Consider the following 27968-nt stretch of genomic DNA (forward strand, 5'->3'; position numbering starts at 1 on the left):
CAAGGGTATCTGGCGAGAAATTAATGGCTTCATCGGAAAACGGAAGAATAATAATCTTCGGAGTGAATTCATGGATGGTGACAATCCCGTTTCCAGTCTGCCTCTTGTAGCCGATACTTTCAACAAATACTTCATCAACATTGGTTCCTCCATAGCCAGCAAAATTCCCCCTAGTAATACCCACTTCACAGAATCATTGCACAATCCTAATCCTTTCTCGGTTTTTCCTTACTCCTACAACTAGCCAGGAAATGATTAATTTTGGCCGTGAGCTGAAGAGCAGCAGCAGCTTTTTTTTTGATTGAGTCTGTTCCAGTGTGGTGAAATCTGCTCTGCCTCTAATACGGGCGATTCACAATAGCACAATATAGCACAATAGCAAATCTCGCGCACTGTGAGTGGCCAACACGTTGCAAACTCTTGGTGGCGCACCAGTGTGAAACGGCTGTATTGCTGACCCTCTAAGTCATATCTTTAATCTTTCGTTTGTAACTACTTCTGTTCCTCTTAATCTTCAAAAGTGGCGATGAGCACGTCATTTTGAACTACCTTGCAACTTTTATTCTCCCTTGTTTTTCTGAAATCCTTGAACGACTTGTCTGCAACTAACTCTCTCCTTTCATTTCTCACCGTAATATCCATTTTGACCACTAATCTGGCTTTAGATCTAACCACTCTACCGACATGGCCCTCAGTGAGTTTGTCGACAAGATTACGAATGCCCTCAGCAATAAACTATGTGCCATTGGTGTTTTCATTGATCTTTCTAAAGCTTTTGACACTTTCAACGTTCAATTCTTTTTTGTTGCTTTTGTTTTGTTCTTGTTTGCAGTCTCGTAGTTGCTCGTGTTGTTCTTGTTAATAAGGGCTGTTTATACAAGCCTCTGCTTATTTAACAGCCCATGCTCTTTTCTTTTCTCATTTGTACATGGACTGCTTTTCCTTATCTTATCATAAGCTCTTATGTTCTATTTTCATTAAGAACATGTATCTGTACAAAGTTATTTACATCCACATTGCTAATTTCATTGTACTAAATGTCTTTAATTTCTGATCTATTTTTTAAGCTTACCCATTTTGTCAATTTCTATGTACTAAGTTCCCTTAATTATTAATGTAATTTTTTTAAGAGTTCGGAATAAACGTCTTCTTAAATCTTGAAAGTCACAGGGTGCATGTCTTTCTGAACCACCTTCTGCTTGAATATGCTATTTAATTATGAAACACGCTCACGCAGTCAAAATTTTGAAATGGCGGCAATTAGGAGGGATATTAGAATGCATGGTGCATGCAGGCAGTGCGTGCTGAGGGAGTGCGGAGGGAATAGGCTTGCCCTCGGGGAGGAAGGAAACGTTTCTGAGACAAAATGACTTGCCTAGTTCTGTTCCCGCAATCTACGGACTGCCTGCGGGTTAGTATGAGAAAAGAAAGGCTTGGTGTTATTTCGTGACAAAGACAAAGTATCTGAAATGAGAACAGGTGGCCGGAAATAAAAGAAAAAGGAAATAAAAAGAAAAAAAAGCCAGCTTACAAGTGGCAAGAAAACTGAGTGTGCGATCATTCAAACAGTTGCGCGGTATTTACGGTGAGTAGTACACTGGATAGACTGACCAGCGCTGCATGATAGAGGGACTTCAGATCATCAAAATGTGCCACTTAGAGTAGAGACTAGAGGTACACAGGCCCAATCCCCAGCCCCATTAACAATTTGACCCTTTCCTGTGCTTACATCATTGATTGGTTGTATGAGTGCATGAACTCTCTTCTCTGTTAGTCTTTTCGCTTTCTCCAAGTCTGTACAACATATCAACTTGAAATCATATTGATACGAACAGCGGGCCTGATTCTGAGGTGACCTTAAGGATGACGTCATGGTGACATCACGGGATTCACTCTTCACAGGCCAGTATACCTGAATTACATGGTAGATCCGGTTTAGTTCAGTTTCTTAATATTGCACAAAAACAGGTTCCTGCTTCAATTCGCAAGCTTGCCCGACCATCATTCGCTTGTGACTAAAACACAGAGCTCTAGTTTTTATTGTTGGAGGTTGTTACTTTCGTGGTGTGGACCTGACAAAATGTTAAGTTGCCATAAAACGGAAACTGTTCGCAATATGGGACTAGACCACTCGTTAGCTGGCAACAGAATAACATCTAACAGTGTCAACAAAAACAGAACACAAAAACACAGAAAAACAAAACAAAATCTACCAAACAGAAAGAAAAAAATGATTAACGAAATAAAACGAAGCTGGACATAAAACTAAATACAAGAAGTGTTAAAAGACACACAAACGACAAAACCACACAAAACCCCACGGCAAGCTTCTCTTCATTTATGTCTGATTCAATTTAAACAAGAAACAAACCGGCAAACAGCCCAGTGATTTTTCTTTTTTGTCTTGCCATTTCTTCCAGCACCTTTGTATTGAAATCATTCATCATGTGCCTTTTTAAAATACGGCTAAATTGATGCATCTGTCCAACTATTCTCCCTTCAAAATCATTAACGAATTGACGGGTAATCAGCCAGCTGCAAGAGTCTACCAGGTACTTGCAGATTGCTGAGCGCCACTCCTTAATCCTCAATAGTTATGATTTTTGAGTTAACTAGTCGAATATTGCCTCCTGACTCATATTGTTGGAGGAAAAAACCACACAAATAAGACACAATTCTCTTTAGCCTTGAACATTTTACTTTAAATCATGATTCTGAAAACTATGCAGACAACGAGTATTTAAGTCAAAAATCACGTGTTGCTGTTTACGACGTCGCTCAAAATTTGAAATAATAATCACTCTATTAGTTATATAGGTACCAACAACGTTTCTGTGTTTCTGTGTAATTGGATTTCACGTTCTCAAGACAAGGGACCTTTACATTTCTAGAAACATCGACAACTTACAGCATCTTCGATTTTAGGGAGACATCTCGCCCACTTAGTAACTCATTATCCTTAATCCACGTGAAAGTAGCCGGCGGTATCGCCTTGACCTGACATCGTAGCTGGCGGTAGTCCCCCTCGCCGCACCTGATGTCTTGCTCATCGGCAACAACTTCTGGTTTGACTTGGAGAAGGAAACATACCCGTTATTCAGTTGTTAGGGAAAGGAATTACTTAGAGTAGACATGCCGACTCTTCGCGGAGCTTTGTTCTAGATCTGGGACAGCTTGAAGTACAATGTAAATTTACTCTGAGTCGACATTGCGATAAACCAGCACTTGTTCTGGGTGTTTGTCTTGCAACTTTAGAACAGGTTGGCTTTAAAACGTGGCATCCGACATGATAATTATACACTGAGGGACTGCAAAGCGCTGAACGGTTGGCCTTCTAGAACAGTGCAGGTTTGTCGAGGTGCAGCCTTGAGTAAAGCTGTTTAGTTTCGCACGTTAGTGGCAGGCGGCAGCTGCCGTACGCCCCCCTATCAGACGTACAGCTTGAGCTGTCTTTCCGACTACCCTATGGATAACCCACACAATGCACACAAATGCGTGAACCGTTTGTTCCCTATTTGCGTGCAAGAGCTTGTTCTACAATGTGTGTGTGCTTCGGTAGGTCGTGCGAGCTTGCAAGTTCGTACGGACAGGCATGTATGTCAGTGAGCCGCATGGCATGTGCTGTCAGCGTGAGCCCGAGAGGGAAAGTCTTGGACAGCCATTGCTCGTATTTCGGGGAACAAGAAGAAAACCTTTGTCGAGGCCATCGTCAAGACACAGTTCGTCTGCTAAAACCGAAAAAAATTTGATCAGGCAAATTTGGGACCAGAACAATAATCGTTTCAATTAATATATTATTCCGTGCACTGCACTTTTACCGCTGCCTTTGAGACTTGGCATGTCGACCGCAGACTTGCAACAGACATATCTAATGTCCAAAAGCTTAATATGTTCTCCTAAATGACTGTCCTTCTGAGTCCTACATGGTGCAAGGAACGATTTCTATAAGTTTACGGTGTATTTGCTTTATATCTCCAATCTATTCAGTACTTAAAGAAATGAACCAGTCCAAGAGAAGAGAACATTGACTTCATTAATCATTCAAGTTACATGCATGACTTTTGTTTAAAGAGAAGAAACGTTGCATACAGTAACTTAAGCTATTTCCCTGGAACATGTATAAACGGGGGGGTGTACCCATTCTTCAGGATTTATACCGTATTGCCTGTGCTTCAAATGCTCTGTAGATAATTGTTTTTGGCTTTTGCCTTTGTCCTTTTTGTCTGTTTGTATCTTTTGCAATTTTCTATAACGAGTAAGCGACTGACGGTAAATGTGGACAGGGTAACTCACACTGCACGTTAATGGTTATCCAGCGCTCTTTGGGAAACTCCCGGTAACCGTTCTCCGCTGTGCACGTATAGACACCAGCCTGTTCCCGCTTTATATTCGGTATGCTCAAGGTGGCGCTTGTGGACAGCACAATGTTGTAGCTGGTATTCACCATGAATCGCCACGTAATGCTAACAAATCAAAGCAAAAAATAATAACAGAAACAAACAAGAAACAAAATTAGAATGCTTCAGTGACGGTAGTAATATCCAGAGACTAAAACCGAGGGCCTGGATTCGTATAGAGCTGGTAAGCAAGGTGGGGAACATAGCTTCTTCACCCAGCAAAAGTTACGAGACAACATGCAACACCTGATTTTTGTCGAAGTGCAATGAATGAATTGTTTTCGCACTAACAGGACACTGATGCTTTGAGTGTTAAACTTTTGCCTGTACCAAATTATTAAAATGAACACAATGGTTATTTGGCCAAATATGACAACTAAAGACATGTATTCGCTCATAAAAACGACCATTTGGGTTTTTGTACTGTTTGCCCCTTCTGTTCAATGTATTTTTCTACAAGGAAAGGACATACATGTGCACGAAGATTTGTGGCTCTTCGTGAAAACAAAAATCTTCGTTGATCTACTTTTCGACCTTTCCACTCAATGCTATTTGTACGTGTACAAGGGCCGGTGAGCTATTGGCAATGCTAACATTTCAAAGTCTAGCTGTAATGAACTTTTCTGCGACACAATCTTTTTGCACCTTTGAACTTTTCTTCGGTGTATGAAAACTCTTACACGTTCCTGTTTGGTTAAATGCATTGAAAAGTGCACATTTCAATACAACCAATAGTATGCATGTATTCCGGACAATTGAGGGCGCTGTTGGGGTCATCTGAGGAAGACATGGCTCAGTGCATAGGTATTTCTGTTCAAACTGTGAACCTAGAATTACTAACCGAAAACATTTCTGTGAGAGGGACTGATGGATTCTTATTGCTATGCACATAAACAACAATGAATCAGCAAAGAAGAGAAAGCTTAGTCCAGGAAAATCTACAAAAACGCAGGACATTTTTGTGTACAAACCAATGTAGCATTTGGACGTCTTCCTGAGATCACATCACAGTTTTGCTCATGAGTATTCAAATCTCATTAGCATTAAACCAAAAAGGCATTAAAACACCCTTTGAAATAGTGAAATCAAAATCAGGTCAATTGAGGCACAAAGGTACATTTCTGGTTTGTCATAAAAAAGGTGATTGCAGCCGCTCTTTCAGAAATAGACGTTGTACCAGAGACTTGCAGGCCCCGATGCAGAAGAAATAGCTGGAAACGCATTGCAGTCAGTCGAATACTGACGTAAGTGTACACTCACACCTACACGCATTCCCTTAACAACTCTCTTGACAGTGACCAGGTGGTCTTTGGGTGATTGCACCAGATAACTGCTCGGTCCTACCGTGGTTCTGGTGACCCCACAGCCTGGCACGTCAGCATGACGTCATCGGACTCGTTGTAGGCAAACCGGTTGCTGTTGTTTTTCTCCAAGGTGGGCGTTGCCCCAGATACAGGGAAGATACCTAGTATTTCTGGCGCGACTGTCCAGTGCATAGAGGTAAAAAGAGAAACAAAAATGTCCGACGAGTAAACAACTATCATTATTTAATTAAAGTCTTCCGTTCAATTGTCTTAACAAGATGAAATAGCTACACTTTACAATAACTCACCTGCTCACTCCTCTTGGCTGATCTATAAAGCATATCTATTTCTACAAACAAGATTGTGTAGCCTGTCACGTCAAAATCCTGAAAAAGTCCCTCTCTTTCGTCTTGTTTTTGTTACTGGCATCACACATAGTCTATTCCCTATAAAATACTTGTGAATGGTTACAATTACATCTAGTGTATATGCTGGTGTGGCAATGGTGTATAGGGCTACATGCCCGGAGGGACACCGGGGGTGCTCGCATCATTCACGGGGGAACCAGGAGAAAACAAGCTGTAACTGCATGGCCGTGTTAACTCAATGGAAACTATACACGGCTATCAAATGGGGAGGGGGCACCCATGGGCATGGGTATCTGCCGAGGGAGGGGGCACGCCCCCCTCAGTAATTACACCACTGTGATTAAATAACCTGATGTCTTTCTCGCTGACCTTGTTCACCTCTTATTGAAACCACGACTTCTGCTTACACGACAATGGTTTCTTACTCTGAATGTCTTCATGACATGTAAAAGTTGGATATCCCGCGTGTTATTTCGTCTGGCAATTAGGATACGGTGCATGGATGTGTACTAATTCCGTGCTGGTCAGTTGAGTAATTTCTTTATGATTTTCAATAGCGTCCCACTATTTTGTAGTTGTGTCAAGGTATTGCCATACCGTAGAGAAACGTGTCCCTTTTCTATGGTTATACCAAATATTCATAAAAGTTTGTTCTCCTGCGCTTCTTTTTTTTAACTTGGTTGCATAATAAAAAAATAACATAAATGGTTTACTTTAAAAAAATGTTTCGTTCTTTTTACATTATCTATCTAATGTAGTGAGTACTGGTTGACAAATTCAAGCCAATTAATTGCTTAACTGAAAAACATCCCATTGAAAAACATCAAGGATACCAACTATGCTCTCCGTGAGAGCATCCTGAATGTACTGACACATCTTCCGCCTCAACCCTGCTTTCAAGACATCGCGGCGCCGCTGCAGACACGGCACAACTGGACAGGTGCCTTGGCGTTTTGTAATCTAGCCGTCAAATGATAAAGACGCTATATCAAAATCAAATTGTCCTGAACAGTATTAGATCCGTCAGAAGGATCTCTGAGTCGGATCATGACCATCAGCTGAGACGGAAGGGCGCTGCAGCTGCTGAAAAACTGTCAGTGACAAACCAATCTATACTTTCCGCATTTACGTGTGGCAAGTGCGGAAGGCAGTTCAGTGACCTCATTAATTGTTTTGGAAGTATTGCGACGTTTGTGTAGCGCCCTCACCCAGTCTTGCCAAGTGATCTTACTTTCGCAGGCTTTGTCATTACTACCCTTGCACGAGGGTTGTCAACATCTACGTTTGTCTTCACCCCACCGATTAAATGAAGAAAGTATACTTAGACGTCTTCAAGCCGTTTCCTCATTGTTCTTATTATAGACGACCTCCCACATATATTACAAATGACTGTCATTCCTCTTTGCCTTTTTGTGGGGAATCCTAACGTTTGCTATTGAAAATTTGGTGGTGCCTAAAAAGGCTAGTAGATAGATGTAGCCCTGAGTTGCTTAAAAGAGTATTAAAGACACACCCTTCGTACGGCTATTACGCACATTAAGACAAAACAAGTTGCAACTGCTACTTGAAGTAGAACCAGTGCATACCCGCCCCCAGAGTTCTCGTTTGTGGCCACGGCGTCATCTATCATAGTGGTTCCAGGCCAGTTGAAACTCCAACCACTCAAACGAACGCCGACTTTGACCAGTGCCAAGTTTATTCAACAACTACAGGAAATTGGTTCATGTGAAGGGAATACTATAAAAAGACGCCCTGGAGGTTGTTCGACAGTTTTCATTAGTCACTTTCATTTTTCAAGGCACAGCAGTCGTCCTTGTGTCCATAGACCGACAAGCTTTTCTTCGAATCCAGACCACTTCAAGAAGCTACATATTAAAATGTCAGTGAGCACGCGGACTCAACTCAGTGCAGCCAGTGGGGTTTCGAACGTGAAATGAAAATAAGGTTCCTAATAATTTGCATTGATCAGTAAGCTGCGTTTAACCCACGACCGACGCTGGCACGCTGATGCTAGCCAAGATATGCTACCTCAAAGCTTTCCGCTTAGAGTATTTTCCGAACAACGTCTGATAGACCAGAAGGTATACGACAGGTAAAGGTTCCTGGCAGCGTTGTAGGTGAGTTCTTTTCGAGTAAAAAAGTTCTATGTTGAATATTGAACTTGTTACGAGGGAGTAGAGGGACAGAACACACTTTTATATATGGCAAATGTGAAAGGTGTGTACACAGGGGTGTTAATCCCCCGGAGGAAACTACATCTCCTCCCCACACGATTTGACCTAAGGATTAGCTAATGAATCATCCTTTTCCCCACATTTGTGGTAGGAAAAAAGTCAGATGGGGAGTATTTTGGACTTCCTAGCAACCCAAATGTATTAAAAAACACTCACAAATGGAGAACATGTTTATACAAAAGTCCAAATAAAGGCTGTTTTGATGTACGGCTCTGATGTACGGTTTCACATGTATTAAGCAAGATGAGCATCTTCCTTAATGTTACGTGGATTCAGCACCACTCCACCTTTTAAATTTCCAAGGCCTAGTAAGTCATTCTCCTTCCCCGAACCCCCAGTTCCAGCCAAATTATAAGCCACTTGCACAACAATAATTCTTGGTAGTAATAGCGAAAAAACTTACCAACAACCTGCAGCGTGATGTTGAGGGTCGTTGGCCGCGGCAGGGTGTTTACCTGGCAAAGGTACTTGCCTTGGTCATCACGCATTATGCCGGTGATGCGGAGGTTGTAGGTGCTGTTGCCGTCCGACTCAATCTTAAATCTCCTGTCGCGGTGGACTCGATTTGTCTCGTGGAAGAGGGCTGGACAATAAAAGTGGGAGAGTGAACACAGAAGGAAGCATTTTGCTTATTACTTCAACAATTTCAATTCTTCAGTTTGAAATATAAAGCGAGATGCTTAATAGGTGAATATTTCATAATCTAAATGTATTTTTACAAATCGTGTAATTTGGTCTTGCAGTACCAACTTCCCCTGTGCCAAAATAAGCGTTAACGCATGACGGGATGAATTTGTGCTGTACTGTAAATCTAAAGTTAACTTCTTAGTCTGTCAAGACGTTCACAGTAGGACCGACAATATCAGGCCAACGGTTTTGCCCAGCAGAATACGTGCCATGTGAAAAAACGCCCGGACAATACGTAAGTATGCAAGATCACGTGCATAGACTCTCCTGCGCATAATGTATGCACATCTGCATCAAAGTATCTAGTATCAAGGAGGAAGGAAACTGCTAGTATCCCTTGTGGTATTCAAACCAAGCCACGTTTTGGTTGTGATTTCTTGCCCTGAAGGACCCATGTGCACACCCATACGAACAGCAACAAGTCAGAAAGCATGGCCAAATTACTACATTAGGTGTGGCCTGAAATTACGATTTATGGGAAGTGACTGCAGCCATTATGCATGACAACCTCGTGTCATTTCATAACGTTGAGAGTGCCTGTAACGCCATACCTAGAGAGACGGACTATTTGTCAGAAAGCGCTATCTGGGTGCGATATCTTTGAAAATTCAGCCTGGTTATTGTCCATTTAATATATATCCTCACAGGAATCTTCTGAATTTGATTTTTTTAATCGCACGATATAATTATCCTTAACCGTCTATTGTTGGCCTTAAAACCGAACGGACGACACAAAGGTCACGCCTCCTCGTATGTTGTCCCTCGTTTTGGTATCCCTGCATACTCACTGGTCCATGTGAGTTCGGGCGGGGAAGGGAGTGTCTCCTAGCTTGCTTAGGTGTGACTGTGAGCCGCGACCTGCCAGGCCTTACCATCCGTCGGCCTAAATGTGGTACATGTACCATCAGTAAATGCTGTCATGTGTGTCTCGTCTTGCGCACCGTCATTTTCCAATGGACAACCGAAGAATCTAAAATACCCTTGATGGTTGTCAGATTCTGCCCCAAACTGTACATTTGCCCGTTATTTTTAAACAGCTTTCTTCATTCAGTTACACGTAGTATCAAGTAGCAGCCACGTTTGTGACGTATACAAAAATGACCCTGCTATCTGGTAACCCGAAGCAGAAAAAAATTACTGCAGCAGCATCCCACTTACACGAAGACAGTGACCCCGCGCTGAATATCACTTTTACCAAGTAGGGTGTTCTCCTGACTCAGATTTAAGGCGGCTTTCCATATGTACGTGTTTTGGCCGCGTTGCGTACGCGCTGCGTTCATGCGTTTCACTTTCACGGACACAAAAAAAAAGACTGGATTAACATAACACGTATGGCGTTGCGTTTGGCTACGCTTGGTGCAAGTAATGAGATAGTAGTCTCCGTAGTAATCTACGTCCCTTCAGATTAGCCTATACACCAAAGGAGGTCCAGCTCACATATTGGCGTGGAGCCCAGGAACGTCCAGGACACGGTGTGGTCGTCCTTGTCCTTGACCGTGCAGGACAGGAGGACATCGTCTCCTTCGTATCTGGAGATGAAACTGGGGCTGTATGAGGCGATGACAGGTGACCCTGGCTCTGATGAGAGATAGAAAGAGAGGGGAAAAGGAAACAGCCAGACTGGCTGGGATGGGGTTAATCCTGTGTACTCTACGTAGACGTATACATTCGAATGACAGTTTGTAACTGCCGTTTGATTCCATAACTTCAGATGTGTCTTCACCCACTTTTTCCTTTAAGGTATTCCAGACTTAGGCAATGGAACCAATAAGTATCAAAAAGGATAAATGAGAGATTCAATGTGATTCATTTGGGTGTTTGTATCTTTCACATAATGAATGAAATCAGATTGTCAAAAAATGGAAAGAACAGGCAGTTAGTTGGCAGATATTCAGTAACGTTTTCATCTAATTTAAAAATGAAATTGAACCTTGATATTAGAACAAACAATGAAAACGCCGTTGGAAACAATAAGGAACGAGGTTAGTCCAATTATTTAAGGAACGGTCACAGGAATAGAATACAAATACTAGTGAAAAGCGAGTCAGAAAAGTTGACTGAACTGGCGGTCAACAAACCAACTACTAAATAAAATGACGTCATAACTGAGAAAACAAGAGGTGCATTTGCAACTGTGCAAAAATAAAACGTGCACGAAACGAACCAAAGAGAAAACACAGCTTTTCACGGCTTTTGGATCAGTCAGATGGATAGCAGCTGTAGAACCGAAAGGAGCAAATTCAATGTAGGTACGCCAACGATCAAACAGGAGAAATGTGCTGATATTTAAAGATTTACGAAAGACTCAGGAAAAATGTCACTACGATGTATTTAGCTATACTGCTAGCTATTAAGGCAAAAAACTAAGCACTACCAGCAACCTGCCTCACAATGCGTCTACATGTACAAACCGCCGATACGCACATAAAATAAAGCTTTAGCGACAGATTGAAGAAATTAGCTGAAACGAAACAAATACCCCCCCCCCAAAAAAAAGGGATAAACAAAAAACTGATAAGGGGCTTTGCTGTGTACTTTGACAATCCTCAATACAAAAAAAAATGCAGGAAAAAAAGTCTTGCAACGTATGCTTTCAAAGCTTCGTTTCCAGATAAATTATTGCAACCGTTTATTTATTTTTTTTTAGTTTGGAAATTTAAATCTGTTTAGTTAAATATATTGTACAGACCAGCAGTCGGGGAAATTGTGTCACCCTTAGTACCAATAAAATCACTAGGGGAAAAAAGTTTATTTTCATGGGGCGTTGATCGAACAAACTGATGGTGGTTAGTTTGGTTATACAACATGAGACATGGCTGCATATTACCGATGAAATGGCGTGGTTATTACAGGAACAATGAGGAAACGACAGGCCGTGGCCCAACATTGATGGTACCGATGCTCAAGAAGAGTCACTTTCCTGTCTCTAACGAGAGGAGAATCTCACCAAAGACTAGTATCCCACCGCCCCGCACAGCAACTTCGAAGCAATGGTGTTAATTTAACACCCTTGGTGTAATCAGAGGCTTACATCAGTCCTCTTATGTGAGTCATCTGATGACAGTCCTCTGATAAATTAACACCAATTTGGTAGTGTTGGCTTGTATTCCCTCATTCTCAGATGATTTGTGTCACCAAAGTTACCTCTCGCAGTTACAGATTCTTCCACAATATACGAAGAAGATTTCCCAGTAAAATATACCGCACCTCTCCATTCTATCGGTTTCTGTGCGTGTGCAGTGGGAAATTTCAAAATTAAAATAAGGTTATGCAAAGTGCTAGAACGTATTTCATGCTATATCTCAAAGTTATTGACGAGCTCTTTGGGTAAATATAATTGGTGTTTTTGTATACATTTTTCCCGAGTCCATTTTTTTCCTCTATTTATTTGACTTGTGGGTTCAGGTTTTTTCAGTAGGGTTATACCCAGTTTCAGCTTTACAAGTTGAGGCAGGCCATAACGTACCCCGAAGTAAACACCCACGTCAACGAAGCGTTAGCTACACCAAACGCTCACCCGTTGCCACCGGGAACCCACCGGGGTAAGCTTTCTTGGCAAGGCGCCGCCGACTTGTCCACACCGGTGCCAATGTGTGATTGCAGAGAGCCAGCCAGCTCATGAATAACGATGAAGCCAGGGAGGGTTCGGTGTTGTGAGGAGTCTCTAATCGGCCATTAAATGTGATATCAGCCGGGCCCAAGGACCCCGGGTACTATACCAGTGGGAGCCTTCATCAAATATTCAGGGAATTGAGATGTCGCAATATTTTTTCTACCTCCACGTGGGCTTGCTCAGCAAGGGAGTATTGAATGTCTATTTCAGCTGTTTTTGAATATTAAAAGCCCCCTTTACGTATCGTGACAAGAAGCAAGGCTTTACCCGCCGGAGCATTTGACACCTTCTGAGAAGTTTTAGACGAGTGAAACTTTGATATAAATTCCTAAATATTCCATAACAACCCTTTTGAAACAAACATGTCACTTTATTGGCATTGTTCCATACTGAGATTGCTTGGATGGTTATGACACCCCAAGGGACGTCTCAGTTTGAGCGGACGTGGTCGACTCCTTCCATACGCCGACTCAAGTGTATCGAACTTCAATAACCTATCCTTGCATTGTAAACCGACCTGCGTCAAATGTATTAAGCATGAAATGAATTAATTTTGGAGATTGGGCTCGTGCTGGTGATTGGAGACGGTAGAACAGCGAGCATTACGCGATAAATGTGCTAAAATCACGTTAATTGCTTTGCACTGAAATATTGATGAGACGAATCTTGTCTTGCAACAAAGGAATTTCTTTGACAACATAGGTACACAATTACAGTCTTTTACAGCTTTGTTATTTGAACAAAAAACTTGAACATCTTTGCATATAAAGCGTCTGATTTTTATCAGTGGAATATCTATGGAATATTACAAAGGAACATCAATGTCTCCGAGGAAGAACTGTGAAATTTTAAAGTATAAAAAGGACTATATTGAAGGGTGAGAGAAAACCGAATATTACATGGATTTCAATAGAAATTTATAACACACTGAAAAAAGGAAATGAATTATTGAGTGCATATTAAATGTAACTGTTGTTTTTATTTTCCGACTTCAATTTTGATCGGCTTACAAGTTTTTTTTTTTCCATTTTGATTTTCATATGGGATATCACACAGGTCAAAAATGGCCAGTGAGTACCATTAATTGAAAAAGCAAATTATTACTACGAGTCACTCTTCATGCACACGTCATCTCCGAAACATAAAACGAAAAATGTAAGTTCACTAATACCAATATTTACAACTGTGATGTTATTTTATGCTTAATGTTGGTGAGTAATAAAGCAAAGGATGTCGTGAATAAGGAATAAAAATGCATACAGTATTGTCTTTGTCCAAATTCCCAGCAAACGAACTCAAACAGAAGGAAATCATACATTTTGAAAACCCACAATGTCAGTTCACATAAACTATACACACGCAATATGAAATGAGAAAAATTAACAGAAACAAAAACGAGTCATCTGTCATAAAAAAGGTTACTGAAATGATCTTTCAAAACAGTCTTTTCGCTGTGCTACATGTAATTATATCTACACCATACGTGCACACAATGAAATAAATAAATAAAACTCGGAACGCCATTCGGAGTACATAAGAAGACTCAACCAATGTTTTTCAACCAAGTAACACATATATTATTGTTCAGCTACAAGGCAGCAAAGTAAGCCGAGGTTACAAGGAAAGCAGTACTGTAGATCTTACAGAGCATGCACTATATAAATGCTTCCATGGTAAAACAGCGAATTACAGCCTTTAAAATTAGGGACGGGGATAGATAATGCAGCTGCGATCTTTGCGCAAAAAGCAATCAAGCAATCATTCACAACTAAAAGTACCACTTAGCAAAAATGGCTGCCAAGAGCAAATACTCCACGCACCATTTTCCAGAGTACTAACGCGTCATTTAAAGCACATTAACAGAACACAAAAACCCCAGCGCCCACAAAGAACTACATCAAAAATTTAGACTTTGGACTGCGACTAAGACATGTATTCAACATGCAAAATTCAGGCAGAGGCAAGAGGTACAGACACCAGTAGGGGAGGCAATTGCCAGACGAGCAGGTGTCTTAACGGCAGCTGATGATAACGACCCGGTCGTTTCTGGCGCGGAGGAGGTATACGCGCATCAATATTGTACGCGGCGGTTAATGGTGCACTGTCCATTTGACTGCAAATGAAGGGATGACAATTGATAGGGCGATACACTGGGTGATCACTGGTGAGACCATCATCCGCTTTTGCGGACTATTCATCTTCGATTTTGCCAAGGCTGCATTCGTTGCTTTTAATTTTTCCTCTTTTGAACATCCTCGTCGGACTAGCATTGGCATGTCTCCTGAAACACAAATCCCTGGCATATACCTGCTTAGCGGATTAATTACGGGTTTTGAAGACAGACTTTAGTTTGAGCTGGTCGATTGAATACCTTGAGTTATATTTAGTGAATTTTGAACAACTCTTATTAAGACTTAGATCGCTCTTTCAAATATTTGCCCTCATAATGTCTTTGAATAAGGCCATTTTGCATGAAATAAACACAATGAAATAAATTGCAAGCGGGAGCCCGAAGCTCGAACCAAAATCTTTTTTTTTTCAAGCGAAACATGGTATTTTCGAGCAAAACATTCCAAGCTAAGACTAAAACAGGTAAAAACATGGACATTCTTTGTCAGTTGTAAATTGTCATTTCTCTGCCAACTGACAATTCAATAGTCAATGTCACGACGATTGAATAGTTTCTGGTCTTTCTACCGAATATGAAGTCCTCAAGGGATAGGATCAAGCTCAAAGTTATAAACGCAGATGTCCACGTCTAACTTGGCCCGCTCTCCTCAAATGACATCGGTGGCTTTTTCTCACCTGCAGCAAGTTGCAACAGAAGAAATGCTCATCCGAGGCACGTATCTGCCATTGGAAACGTGTTGACCGCATTGCCACCTCACGGCCAACACAACGTCAAGCTAGCCATAAAATTGGCGGCAAAAACTCGTGACAAAACTAGAAATGGATATATCCCCGTCAATTTGCATATTCGCAGCAGCTTCGGGCAGGAGCTGCGTCAAGGGTCTGCGTGGAAGCAGTCCCGGGTGTCGCACGCGCGTTCGGCTTCGGACAATTTATGATGACAAACTACGGTGCAAAGAAACGCATTTTATTCCCTATTGCCGGCACTTTCATTCTTGGAAGGAAAGCCACTGTGCATGCAATATCCAAGGTCGGAAATTATCCATTCATTTTCAAGCTCATCATAAGCTGTGAGTTTTTATCACGTCATTTCATTTTGGTCTTGCTGCCTGATTTTGTTGAGGGATGTAGAGAAAGTATGGAGACTTTTTGTCACATGTTTTACAGTACAAACTGTCATCTCAGATGAACCGACCAACCTGAAAATCGTCCTGTAGACTTTCACATAAGCCCTCGGTTTTGGCCATTTTGAAATCACAGTCGACATCATTAATGATCTGTGCGAAACAATAAACCCTCACGGACTTGTGCAAGGCAATGCTTGATAAAGAGAGCAGCCAAGCTTTGAAACTTCGAACAGCAAGCTTACAGTTGAGAGACAGATCGACTAACAAAGGCAGAAACACTACAGTGCCTATATTCTCCGTCTAAGGGAATTTCGTTTGGGGGAGGGGGGTTCCTGTATTGATCAATTAAAACTTCAGACGATTCAAGATGTCAGCATCCTGCTAAAAACAACCCCTTGCAGCTTAACATGCAGGGGTTATCAGATTTTTTTTGGGGGGGGTGGGGCATAATTGGTTAAGACTAATGTGCACACAGGTTAGGGAGTCCGTTTTTCATGGAGTGGAAATATGCCCTTCATTGTAACAAATGGGACAACTTTGTAAAAAAGCAACAATTAAACTGTGTCTGAAGAGTGGAGATCTCACCACAGAAGTGTAGTTCGTTTCAGCAATAAGGATTTCCTGCATAGGCGCAGCCGTGCGCAAGGCTGTGACGGACTGAACACTTGTCATTTTGGGCCGCTTCATTGACTTCGATCCAAGCACGGGATGACAGCTAGCTTTTGGTAGTTTTAACTTTTTGCGACCAGTATTGATGCAACATCCACCTTTTGGCGCGCCGTTTCACTTTATGCGCTCTGGTACGTGATACAAGAAAATGACACGTAGCTGTAGGTGAAGAATCCATCTGATATGAAATGGACTCTTGAAATTTCATAGCCAATTTCCGCCACTGGTTACCAAGTTTGCACCGTTAATAATAGATTGGCGTGTGCTTTTAGTGGTGCATTGTGAGACACATCTAGTGACAGCGAGGGACATGTGACGCACTACGGCTTCGCAAAGCAGCCAATTACAATTATACGAGACCATAGCAGAGCGTTGCCCTTACTGAATCACGATCGTGCTACCCGCTTTGCTTATAACATAGGTGCTCAGCTTTTCTTGAATGCCAACACTATCTCGTGTTCTCTCGAATCACTCGTCTCACGGTGCTGGGCGTTGGTTACCTCTGATTTCGTCGGAGCACCGATTATGATTTCTCATCCTGTCACTGGATGATAATTCCCCAAGCCCGTACTGCAAAAACCGTGGTGTTAAAAACAACACATTTTGGGTGTTATCAGATGAGCACCCCGAAACGTGCAACTTTAGCACTGCTGGCGTGACTTTACACACCTACAAGTGTTACAGTGAACTGGAGGGTGACACCAAAAGTGTTGATATAACACCCCAAAATTTAAAACAATTGAAGTCGTTGACACAATCCTTTGATAACCCCAACGTAACACCCCTGTTTATGCACTGGTCAGAGTCTTCAACACTGCCGAGTGCAAAACACAAGGGGCTGGATGCAGGGAGCTGTCGGCAACGCGTTTTTTTCCCCCGAAAACTGCGCGTAGTTCACATAAACTGGTGCTCGAGTTCTGGACAGGAAGGTAGGTATACGAGTTGATGGGTGAACCAGTGAAGCATCCAGTAAGGTACGTCCTACCATGGAGGTGTTCCTTCCTCCATGGTCCTACCTATGGCTGGTAAGGTCTCATAACTGCTCCCGAAGTTGAAATAAAGGACCGGGAAGCAGGGGCATCCCATACCATCGATGTTTGTCAAATTTGCATGTTCTCGTTCTTTTTGATCTCTCTGACTTCATAAACATTAAACGTTTATCGTGAAGATTTGATACCAAGTGTATATCTGACTTCAAACATCCACAGTTCAATGCTGCGTTTTAACCCTTCGTAGTAAATTTACTCCTGCCGTTTGTGCAAAACATACTTACCAATATTTTGTCAAAAGAGGAATGACATTAAAAAATGCAGAAATGTTAATTTTAAATAAACTCAAAGCTACTGCAACTGTGTGGAAATCTTTGATTAGTACAAAACAATGCAACCAGCTGGGGTGAAATGTTGACAACACAAAAGTTAGAAGTGACAGACGAATTCAATTTGCGGTTAGTGTGCTTTGGCGGTGCATGTTAGTACGAGGCATTCCGAATTAGTGTCGAGCACGCTGATGTTATAGAGGTCCGCATGGGTGCGATTCGGAAAAAGACTTTTAGTGTAGAGCCCTCTGCATTTTAAATTAATAAATTTTTAATGTAACATTTCGCATGGCATTTTCCACATTGCTGGACAGCCCAATTCAACTCATTTCAGACGAAAAAGGGAAACATTTTTGTAACGCCAGTGGCCACGAAAAAAGGAAAAGAGAAATATGAAACCAAAGAAATACATATGTACCATTAAGACACTATAAACTCAGATACTTGTGGAATACCTTTGGTATCACTAGCCTACCAAGTGGATCTATTTTTTTTCTTTTCTATTGCCTAGAGAGTATGAAATTACAAACACTCGAGGGATCAATTGACGGTTGCCTACGAAGTGACGTACTGTTCAATGACTTTGTTAATTAATTAACACGATACCACTGTTCGTAGTGCAGCAACTATCCACCATATATCAGTTCGTGATGCAACCGAAAGCTTGCAAAACAAAAAAAAAACAAAAAAAAACGTGTGGTTAGAAATTGCTTCGACCGCTATCGGAGTTTCTTTTCTTCTATAAATTATTCACTTATAATAACACAAATAATTCAAAGTTTTAAAAATTGCCTCTTCTTACAGGGCCCAACATTCCAATCACTATTGATTTGTCTTCCTATCGGTAACCGTTGTAACGTATGCAATATTTATTAAGTGTACTGTCGACGTGGCTATTGGAAAACATGAGACTGATATGCATTTTTTTACCTTTTGGTAAGATTATTTATTTCTGAATTGTTTTCGACTTGACGTTTCGCAAAACCGAAAAACGAAATTCAAATCGGAACATCTGCAACAAATATAGGTTATTTGAGCAGCAGGGATGGACTGGGCAATGACACGGCTGTCAGAGGAGGCCACAGTTCGTCAATAAATTCAAGAGATGGCACGCGGCTTAATTGCCAATGTGGCTGATGTCAACGTCGCAGAGACATTCCAACATCTGTAATAAGCTGTGTCCCGTTAATGAAAACGATAACTAGACTATAGCAACCAAATTTGGTTTTCCATAAACGGAGAGTGAGTGCAACAATTCTGGATCAGCAAAAGTTTGGGATGACTTGATTAAATAAGATTCTCTTCTAGAATTGTCAAGCCTTCATTTTTCGTTCCATATTTGTTTTTATTTATTTATTTATTTTTATAGATACATTTGTCTGCGACAAGTTTCGGGAACATTAACAACAATGCAGTTTTGTGGCATTTCCGGTCGTTTTGTAACTATTTTCTGATTTCCTCCGATATGAGATCAATGTGTACAATTTCCCTTCAGCATTTTAAACTTTCCTGTAAAGTAACGATCCATAATATTCCCTCCACAATTGCTATAATTCGTCTTGCATGACACAGTTCCGGGCAGTCGATATTCGTTATGAAGTAAGCGGTATGCAGCGTACTGGAAACACCATGAAATTATGATCTTACCAGATCCGTTTGCAAAAGCCAACCATTTTTCCCGTTTTCAAAGAGCTAAAAAAATGCTTGGGACGGATCCCGCGATGCTGTCACTAATCTAAATGCCCCCAAAAAATGCCTGTACGCGGCGGTCCGGTGATAATGATTCTGATGCGCCAAAAGCGATCTGCAACTGTCCTGAAAACAGTACCCCCCCAAAAAAATATTCAGTTCCTCTGAAACCGAGTCTGCGTGAAACTATATGGCGTCGGGGGGGGGACTTGATTGAAATAGTGCCACTCAGTCACTAAATTCCAAATTTGAGCTGGTGTAGAGCCGTTCGTATGATCAACGATTTGGAACCGTCACACTCGTGTGCATGCCACTACCGGTGGTGACATAGTTTTAGTGCACTGCTGCTTTTTGAAATTTGACCCCACCGACCCAACCTGTCACTGACTTTAACTACTGATGACGAACAATACGGTTGCAACGTTGTCACTTACGCAAGCATTGAATTAAACGACATAACAATTGGGGGAAATAAACAGCACTAAATTACCCCCAGTGATCAAGGTTCTTTGGAGAGCACGCAAGCTATACTGCTAACAGTAATTAATGCAATTTTATTCCAAGTGCATTAATAAATTAATGAAAGGCATAATGAGGCGACATCGGAGGTGTTAGCAATGAATACAAATTTCAAAGCCTCTGGGAGGGAGGACATAAATACAGTGCCCGCATGTGTGGGTTAGAAACGATCAATTGTCTGCCATCTGAAAAACCGGAATTGTTGGATAACTTGATAGGGAAATTGATATTGACTGGGAGGGTTTGGCTACACCTAAATGAGATCAGAATGGGCTCTGTAGTCATGCGATGCCCTTAAAATTGGAACACATTTTGGCATGCTTGGCAGACAACAGAATTTAAGATGCAATAAAAATGGTAGCAAGGAAATGCCAATGTCGTACACAGAGGAAAAAAAGATTGAATAAGAAGGACTGATTTCAAGAATTCCTCTTCCTTCAATAGACGGCAGGGAATGTGTTTAAACGTGAGAGTGGCCCATTCGCGAGAGCTGATAGTGATAAACAAATTTTCCTTGCGTGAACTATTTCGAAAATGAAAAGGGAAAGTGTGATTCAATGCCTGTTATAAGTTGATAGGGAAACAGCGACCCATAGAAATTAGGCGGGGAAAATGTCTGTGGAAGAAGTCCAAGGGCAAATTAATAAAGCCATTTTTTTTCCAAAACTTTATCAGATCTTATTCAAATGCTGTTAAAAATACACGTCAGAACCACTTACGACTGTAAACTTTGCTTTTAACAGCACTGCCTTTCTGTGAATTCATTATCTGATTTCAAACAGCGCAGGTATTGCTCTTTCTTGACCCAGTCCTCTTGTCTGGTTAATCTGGTTTCGTTTAAATTTTTGCAAGCGGTAGAATTGGGCAAACGGTTGATCACGTTGCGGTTTTGGTTGAAAGTACCGCCAGCTGGCTATACAGACCTAATTCAGGAAAAGGCCATTTTGATCATGTTTTCTGCTCTGATCTTATGCAATTTAAATGTGTCAAATGGTTTTATGCCAGAACATTAAGAGATTCTAGATCTAAATGTTGCCTCTAAAATTTAGATTATGATAAATCACACATTTCAATTATTCATCATTGTAAATGAAATTAATCTGTAACAAACCTGTGTTAATTACTTTCAGTTTTAGTTTTAATTAATCATTAATTACTCAGCTCAAATGGCTGATTTCTGATTAAAATCAATTATCATGGAAACATCAGTTGGTCACCTCCCCCCCTTTTCTTTTAAATTCCCGCCCTTAGAAGATTATCAGCGAAGAAGTTATAGCTAGCTCCCCACAGATTCGGCCGATAGCGCAGCGCGAACTACCGCTTGCGCATATCCACCGAATCAATCTGCCCACAATATCAAGAGCCTGTGATGAATATCTTCAGAGTGGCGCAGTCTGACAATGACCTTGAGCAAAATGCCAATTTCAGAACGAGTTCACTTAGGCGTGAAATTAAACAGAGCAATGGATGGTTTAAAGATTTCATTTTTGTTTTAATTTTATTTTTTTTTCTTTTCTTTACCTTGAAACATAAATTTCTGGGAAACAGCTTGAAGCTATGGAAAAGCATCGGAGATTGGATTTCAGAAATGTAAAAACGTGACAACTAAGCCACGGGGGGACCTTAGAAAAGCATTGCATCCTGAAGCATTGCTGTGCTCCGACTGCTTAGCAACCCCGGCGCTTCTTATTCACGAAGACAGGATCACACACCTTCGCATTGGGTGGCAAAGATAGGCCAGTTTAAACAAGTCAGTGTCAGAGCCCTGCTGGCATGGTGCAAACGTGCCGGCAGTGCTGTAAAGGAGTTCATCAAACGTCCTTCTACATGACAAGTCGTAACTAACATGAACGACGACAGATATATATATTTTTTCAAACAGTTGTTTCTTGTGAGAAATTTGGTTAAAACTGGATGACAATTGTCAAAAACTAACAGGTCTTGCAGGCACATTTGACAGACTCGGCCACAGTGTCCGCCATAATTGTTTCGGTCATGCAAGAAGCCAATGGGTTAATCGTGAGGTAGTAAGTAAAAAACGTTAGTTTAAATTTTTAAAAAGCTGTTCTCAAGCATATTGACAAAGTTCGTTAGATTAGTACATACATGAACACGCAAAAGCTGCATTAGTGACATCCAGTCGTAAGTCAGTAAACGATTTATTAGCAGAACGAATAATGCATTTGAAAATAATCGAGTGATGTTAGCCGTTAGTGAGGTGGTTTGTGAGTGGCAGTGGTGCGCAGGACAAATCGCAGTTCAGTTCCAATGGCGGATCCAGTACCGATTCGGTTGCTTAACGATGGGACTCCAACTCTGGGCAAAGCATGCGTACAGAGAATGCAGTGTGCATATGCAGCCATTAGCCATGCTGAAGCATGGAGGACACAATAGGAAGGCGCCACTTGAAGCGAATACATTTGGAGTGAATACGAAAGATTTGATTTTTGGCCAGACCAAACAGCGCCCCCCATTGTGTCCGCCGTACCTCAAATAAGCTAATGAACGGACTTGTCATCCCATCGCTGCAGTTTTCATAATGCCATTGCACAGTTGTGCCATGATCTAAGACCCAAGCCGGGGAGTGTGCAAAACTGCAGGGAAGACCCTGAACCCGCCATTGGAGACTCGATTCCACCCCATACCTATGACTGTCGTGATCGCCTTCCGGCATTCGCCCATGTACCAGCCGGGCATACTCGTGTTTGTCTGCAGCATCTTGGCCAAACACTTCACAGTCAGGTGGTCCTCTGGCACAGTTGCAGTGCCGAACACCCACTCGGAGGACACTGACGAACAGAGAAACGGACCGGTTTTATCTTATTATAGGCCTGGCGGAGTTGAAGGGACAACCCCCATTAAGATGCTCAAGTTATCTGTGCGAGCTCAACTGGAACTCACATCGATAATATAGCAGACATTGATATAGGCTTACATCTCATGCCCACCTCTGCACGAGAAATTTTTCATCGCGGCAAAAATACAGTCTTCTTCTTTACTTACCACAACTCGAAACTGTAAAATGGTCCACATTTCTAAATTAGTGTTTAAATTTTACTCTTAGTCCTGTATGCCTAGTTTGCGTAATACCAAGGGCACGAGGATTACCTGGTGTACTTTACTTAGTGTTTGACGCTGACAATGAAATAAACCTCGAAACAAACCTCGGTGATGCTTAAAACTACGCTAAAACAATCTTAGAATGTCTTATCCCCTTCAAGCAACATATGGATGATTATATGTCAAGTTGCCTGTCCGTTATATCTATTTCTAGGGCTCACTTTGAAGCACTTGGTAGAATAGCGACCAGGAGTCATTTGCACGGTCGGTTCTTCGCGCCAACGGAGACCTCTATAACGTCAGCGAGTCGACACAGGGACACACAAGGTGGGAAGAGCCCCAAAATAAACGCATACAGCTAGCAAGACACCCACGGATATCGCAGTTATTCTCCATCTACCATACCATACCTAGGGACGTAGTCATCGCGTTCATGCAGCGTACCATGGCTAAGCTGGGCCGTTTGGTTTTGGATTGGGCCACTATCCGAGTGCATTCGGCGGAGCGCCGGCCCATCGGGTACGAGGTGGTGCCGATAATCACGGAATCTGTGGCTGTCCCGGGTAAGACTGACGGTCAGTGGAGACAAGACAGAACGAGAGACAGTTTCAAACCGATTGTCAATAAAGCACAGGCAGCCTTGGCCCGCGGATCAAGAAACCAAGCGATGACGAACTGACCTCGGTGAGAAACAAAACAGACTTAAAGATAAATTAAAACAAATATTTAGGTCATCCTCTGTGTAAGTGCCATCATTTCTTCTATGGTCATTTCAGTGGCAAATTTATGCCTGCTAGAGACATCCTATAGGAGAGTGTGCTGTGTTTCTGTATAAACGAATGAGCTCACAAACTCAGTAACGTCAAAGTGGGCTTTTTGTTGCCGACCCCGTTTATTGCATAATGCCAATATATACACAAATTTAGCAGAAATCGTCCGATTGCGGGCTAACCTTTTTCCTTAAGCAATTATCGCAATGGAAAAGCATCGATGATACCTTCAAAGATATAAAAAAAATAGCTGGAGAATGTTTGTCTCGTGTAGAACAGTCGGAAATCAGCAAAAGGTTTGTCAGTGAAGTTTGCATACCCCGGACATTGCTGCTACTCAGTCGCCTTTTGTTGCTGTTTGGGAAACCAAAGTGCTCACGTGTTCATAAAATAAGGCGGGGGGAGAGCATTCTTTGGGATGACATCTCCCGAAGGTGTACGCTGTCCTGTACAGTTTGAACCGCCCGATGTAGACCTATATAACGACACCCGTATACCACGCGGTGAGCAAAAACTGTTGAAGAGACTATTGCCGGTTTAACTGAGCAGCTGAGCGCACGGCGGTGTTAGCGTTACGGGGGGAAAAGGGATGTGTCTTGACAAGTTCAGGGTTCGTTTCCATTGAGCGGTAACGAGGGAACATTGCCTATAGTACAGTGGCGTTAATCCCCGAGAGCGTGGAGGAATTAACCTCTTTTGACAATTAACTTGTTGACAATGGGGACTTGGCTATTAGATCATCCCCACACTCTGTAGTGGTGAGAAAGTTCTAAAGGGCGGATTTTTGAGATATTTTTTCCTACTTGTAAACAATCAAAAGTGTATCCAGGAGTACCTAAAAAGAGATAAACGTGCACGTTTTATACGTAGTTCTGATGAAACAGCGTGAACAGCGACCCCTATAGTATCATGTGGTGTCCAACGATCCCCCCTCCGCTTAGCTAAATATGAAGCTTTTTCTTTCAGCAGCACAACATTTGGGTTCGTCTGCAGCATGCCAAACTGAGCTATACAGAAAACCAGACAGCCCACTGAACTCTTTCTAATACAAACAAAACAGAGACTAAAGGGGATGGCTCTAAGACTCATTTTGCAGGATCCAGTCACACATTGCTCAGCAGCGTTTCCTGGGTTAACAGCCTTCATGCATTCGGCTCCAGCAATGCCACAAGACCACATCAAGGCCGTGCGAGCTTCAAACACTGCGCATGACACTACGCTTTGTCACACCGACCTGCACTTGAGATCATGATACCGTACCCAAAGTAGTCTTGCTCGCGTTGATGCACCGTCCCATGAACCAGCCTGGCCGGGCGCTGTTCGGCTTGGACAACACCCTATATAAGCATTTCAGGCTTTTTCTCCCTGTCGGAAACACGGTGGTACCGACAACAATTTTTCCACGGGGCTCCTGAGACAGTTCTTTCAGTAGAATAAACAAAAAATACACACAAGAAGTGTCACAGTAGCGTCATCGTACACCTCGCTTTGGTCCGAACAGTCTTTGCTGTGAATAGACGAAAATGTGGTAGCCATCTAAATAATATGTCATTTTGTGGCAGATGTTATTGTTAGTTATATAGAAGTGCTACGGACCAAAAGTAAGGTAAAACCTTTTAACTTCCGTTTTATTTTATCAATTTACCTCCTTAATTTATTCTCAAACACTGAAAATCAGGGATAGCACATTAATTATGAACAGCAGGTCCTGCGTATGAATGCAGTGAAATGCATGTGCAATGAAATGTCCTCATTTCGAATTCTGATGTGGAAACCAATACCAAGAAGATTCTGGCCCCGAAATCCTTCCTATGTGTTCCTGAAGCATGCCGCATTACTGACGCAAAATAAATTGCCATCTAAGACACTCTGTGGATGAAATACTACCCCCGACCGTCTTTTTTTTTTAAATACGGGGCCTACTTGTGGTGACTTCACGCGAGGATCTCCCTCGCTTCTCACACCTGATGGATAGCACATGGTTTCGCGGTAGGTGTTAGATTGACACCCGCATCGCCGTTACTTCGCCAGGGGGGCGAACATTACGGTTTCGTCGAAACTCCTTAGCGTTTGCGCTTCGTTTGTGACTGCACGGTAGGTGTCTGCATTGCCTTTGGGTTCCAGCGATCCATGCTTCCAAAACGTTCATACATTTTCGGAGCTTCGGGACACTCGACGCCAAAATGAAACTGTCAAGTCAGTTGTCCTGGCGGAAATATGCAGCGATCATAACTGCAACATAAAGCTCAACTCGTGACAAAACAGTTCAAAGAGAATGACATGCAAGGTCAGAACTTAATTTTATCGATGAAGACACATCTTACTCCACCCCCATTTGCCGTATGGACTTCATCCAGGTTGTTTGCCTCTGTCCTGGGAGGGCAAGGCGATCTTGTTGTGTTGGGCGACTGTATTAATAATTAAAGCGGAGACTAAACTACCGCGTGACGTGCCAGTGGGCATAGCTGCACTGATTGTACAGCTTTTCAATAAGCAAAAAGTGTTCTGCCCAAACCAGGGAGTTCTTGGATGCATCAGATAATCTTTACGATTTTTTTATATCAATGTTCAGATCAAAATTCAAATACACAACCGGGAATGAAAGTTCACGTCATGAACAAAGGTGAGGGGAAAAAAATGATAAGGGGACAAGACGAAATAACGAAGAAATTGCAAAATTTCTTCACCAATCTGCCTCTGGATTAACCCCCATCAATTATTGTTATATTGTTAACTGTTTCGAAGCCTTCCACTATTCTCCTCCTATTTCCAGAGGAAATAAATGTAAACATTTATTTCCTCTCCCCCCCCCATCGCCGACACTTATGATGGAGCGAAACAGAAATCTTTTTATCGCGCTTTTTTTTAGGAAAACGTTCCTTTTATGTGCTTCTTGTCCGTCACAAACAAGAAGGTCATTGAGTGATCCGGTTAATTTTCAGAACATTTCATGGCTTGTACTGAGGAATGGGCTGATCTCAAAATACTTCCAGGAAAAAGTCATCCGTGTGAGAAATTATTACTTGTACATTTTGATGAAACCGTTTGTAAAAACTAGCCCTAAATGGAAAAAAAAAACAATGAACAAAAAGAGTTGGGATATTAGTGTCTTGCGATTATAGTGTCTTGGCAGTTATTGATGTAATATCTGATCATCAAATCCAAATAGAGACGCTAACCTTGCCAAACATCAGCCTTCAGCGTTAGACGTTGGGATAAAAATATTCTGTGGGAGTGACTCCAAGTGAGGTGAAAATATACGTCTCCCCATCCCCCTCGAGATGGCACCCGTGCCAATCCTGAAATCTTCAGGGGAAGCCCGCAGCGCGAGACTCCGCCGCTCCAGGTTTCTCTCTGAGGTTGTTTATTTCTCTTCTTCAGGAAAACTGGCTGAAGCTGAAGGAGCTGGAAGCCCGTCCAACCGTCTGCAAAGACGGCAGATCTTAACTCTGGGCACGGCCACGTTGGATTTTGTTTGATTTCGTGTGTATCCTCGATATTTTGTCTTTATGTACAGTTTCCCGCTGACCAAAGCTTACCCGTCCGAAAGCTTGGGCAGAAATATTGGAAGCTTTAAAACAATTTCAACCCAAGCGATTTCTGATGTTTTGCATGAACACTCCAGAATGGCAGGCTGAATGTTCAGTTGGTATTACAAGACACAAAATGTTTAGGTAAGCCGAAAAGAGGAATGACGTATGCACACTTAACAACAGACGTCGAACCAAAAGGGTTAGTTGGTTATTAGTTGAGCGACTGCCCTTAATTTGAACAAAAAATGTGTACAAAACAAAAATTTGAATTACAAACAATAGAGAGACAATGAAAAATCTACAGTCACTAAATTGAAAGTGCTTACACATCTTTCAACGACGAAAGCATGTGTACAAAAATATATCTTAGCGAACAGTAAAGACTCTGAACTTTAAAAACAAACTCCACCAGCACCCACAGAGCATTTGCTACTCTGCACCCGTCTCACGTGCAGACCTCAGACGCGATAGTCCAGAGTTCTCTCAAGTTATTAACATTACATGATGAGAACAACATTTATGATACGATTCACACATGCATGTCGTCAAG

The 27968-nt window shown here is 41.9% G+C and overlaps 1 protein-coding gene across 10 annotated transcripts in view; it reads right to left on the reverse strand.

Annotated features, from left to right (window-relative positions):
- The window catches only part of LOC110984986 (opioid-binding protein/cell adhesion molecule homolog), a 45736-nt gene that overhangs the window by 10360 nt on the left and 7408 nt on the right, over nt 1–27968 (reverse strand). For 4 of the 10 annotated variants that reach the window (XM_087141813.1, XM_087141817.1, XM_087141814.1 and 1 more), the window contains exons 2-9: nt 25146–25307; nt 23526–23684; nt 10428–10568; nt 8707–8886; nt 5742–5880; nt 4294–4463; nt 2909–3071; nt 1376–1405 (exon numbers count right to left, since the gene is read on the reverse strand). In XM_087141813.1, coding sequence (XP_086997939.1) covers nt 1376–1405; nt 2909–3071; nt 4294–4463; nt 5742–5880; nt 8707–8886; nt 10428–10568; nt 23526–23684; nt 25146–25307 — 1144 coding nt within the window. Of the gene's footprint in view, nt 1–1375; nt 1406–2908; nt 3072–4293; nt 4464–5741; nt 5881–8706; nt 8887–10427; nt 10569–22700; nt 22845–23525; nt 23685–25145; nt 25308–27968 lie in introns of all 10 variants that reach the window. The other 6 variants (XM_087141820.1, XM_087141816.1, XM_022245659.2 and 3 more) reach the window with 5 other exon arrangements.

Source organism: Acanthaster planci, linkage group LG10, assembly GCF_054643075.1.
Source record: "Acanthaster planci isolate LZ-2023a linkage group LG10, COTS_SCS, whole genome shotgun sequence".
NCBI classification, from domain to species: Eukaryota; Metazoa; Echinodermata; class Asteroidea; order Valvatida; family Acanthasteridae; genus Acanthaster; species Acanthaster planci.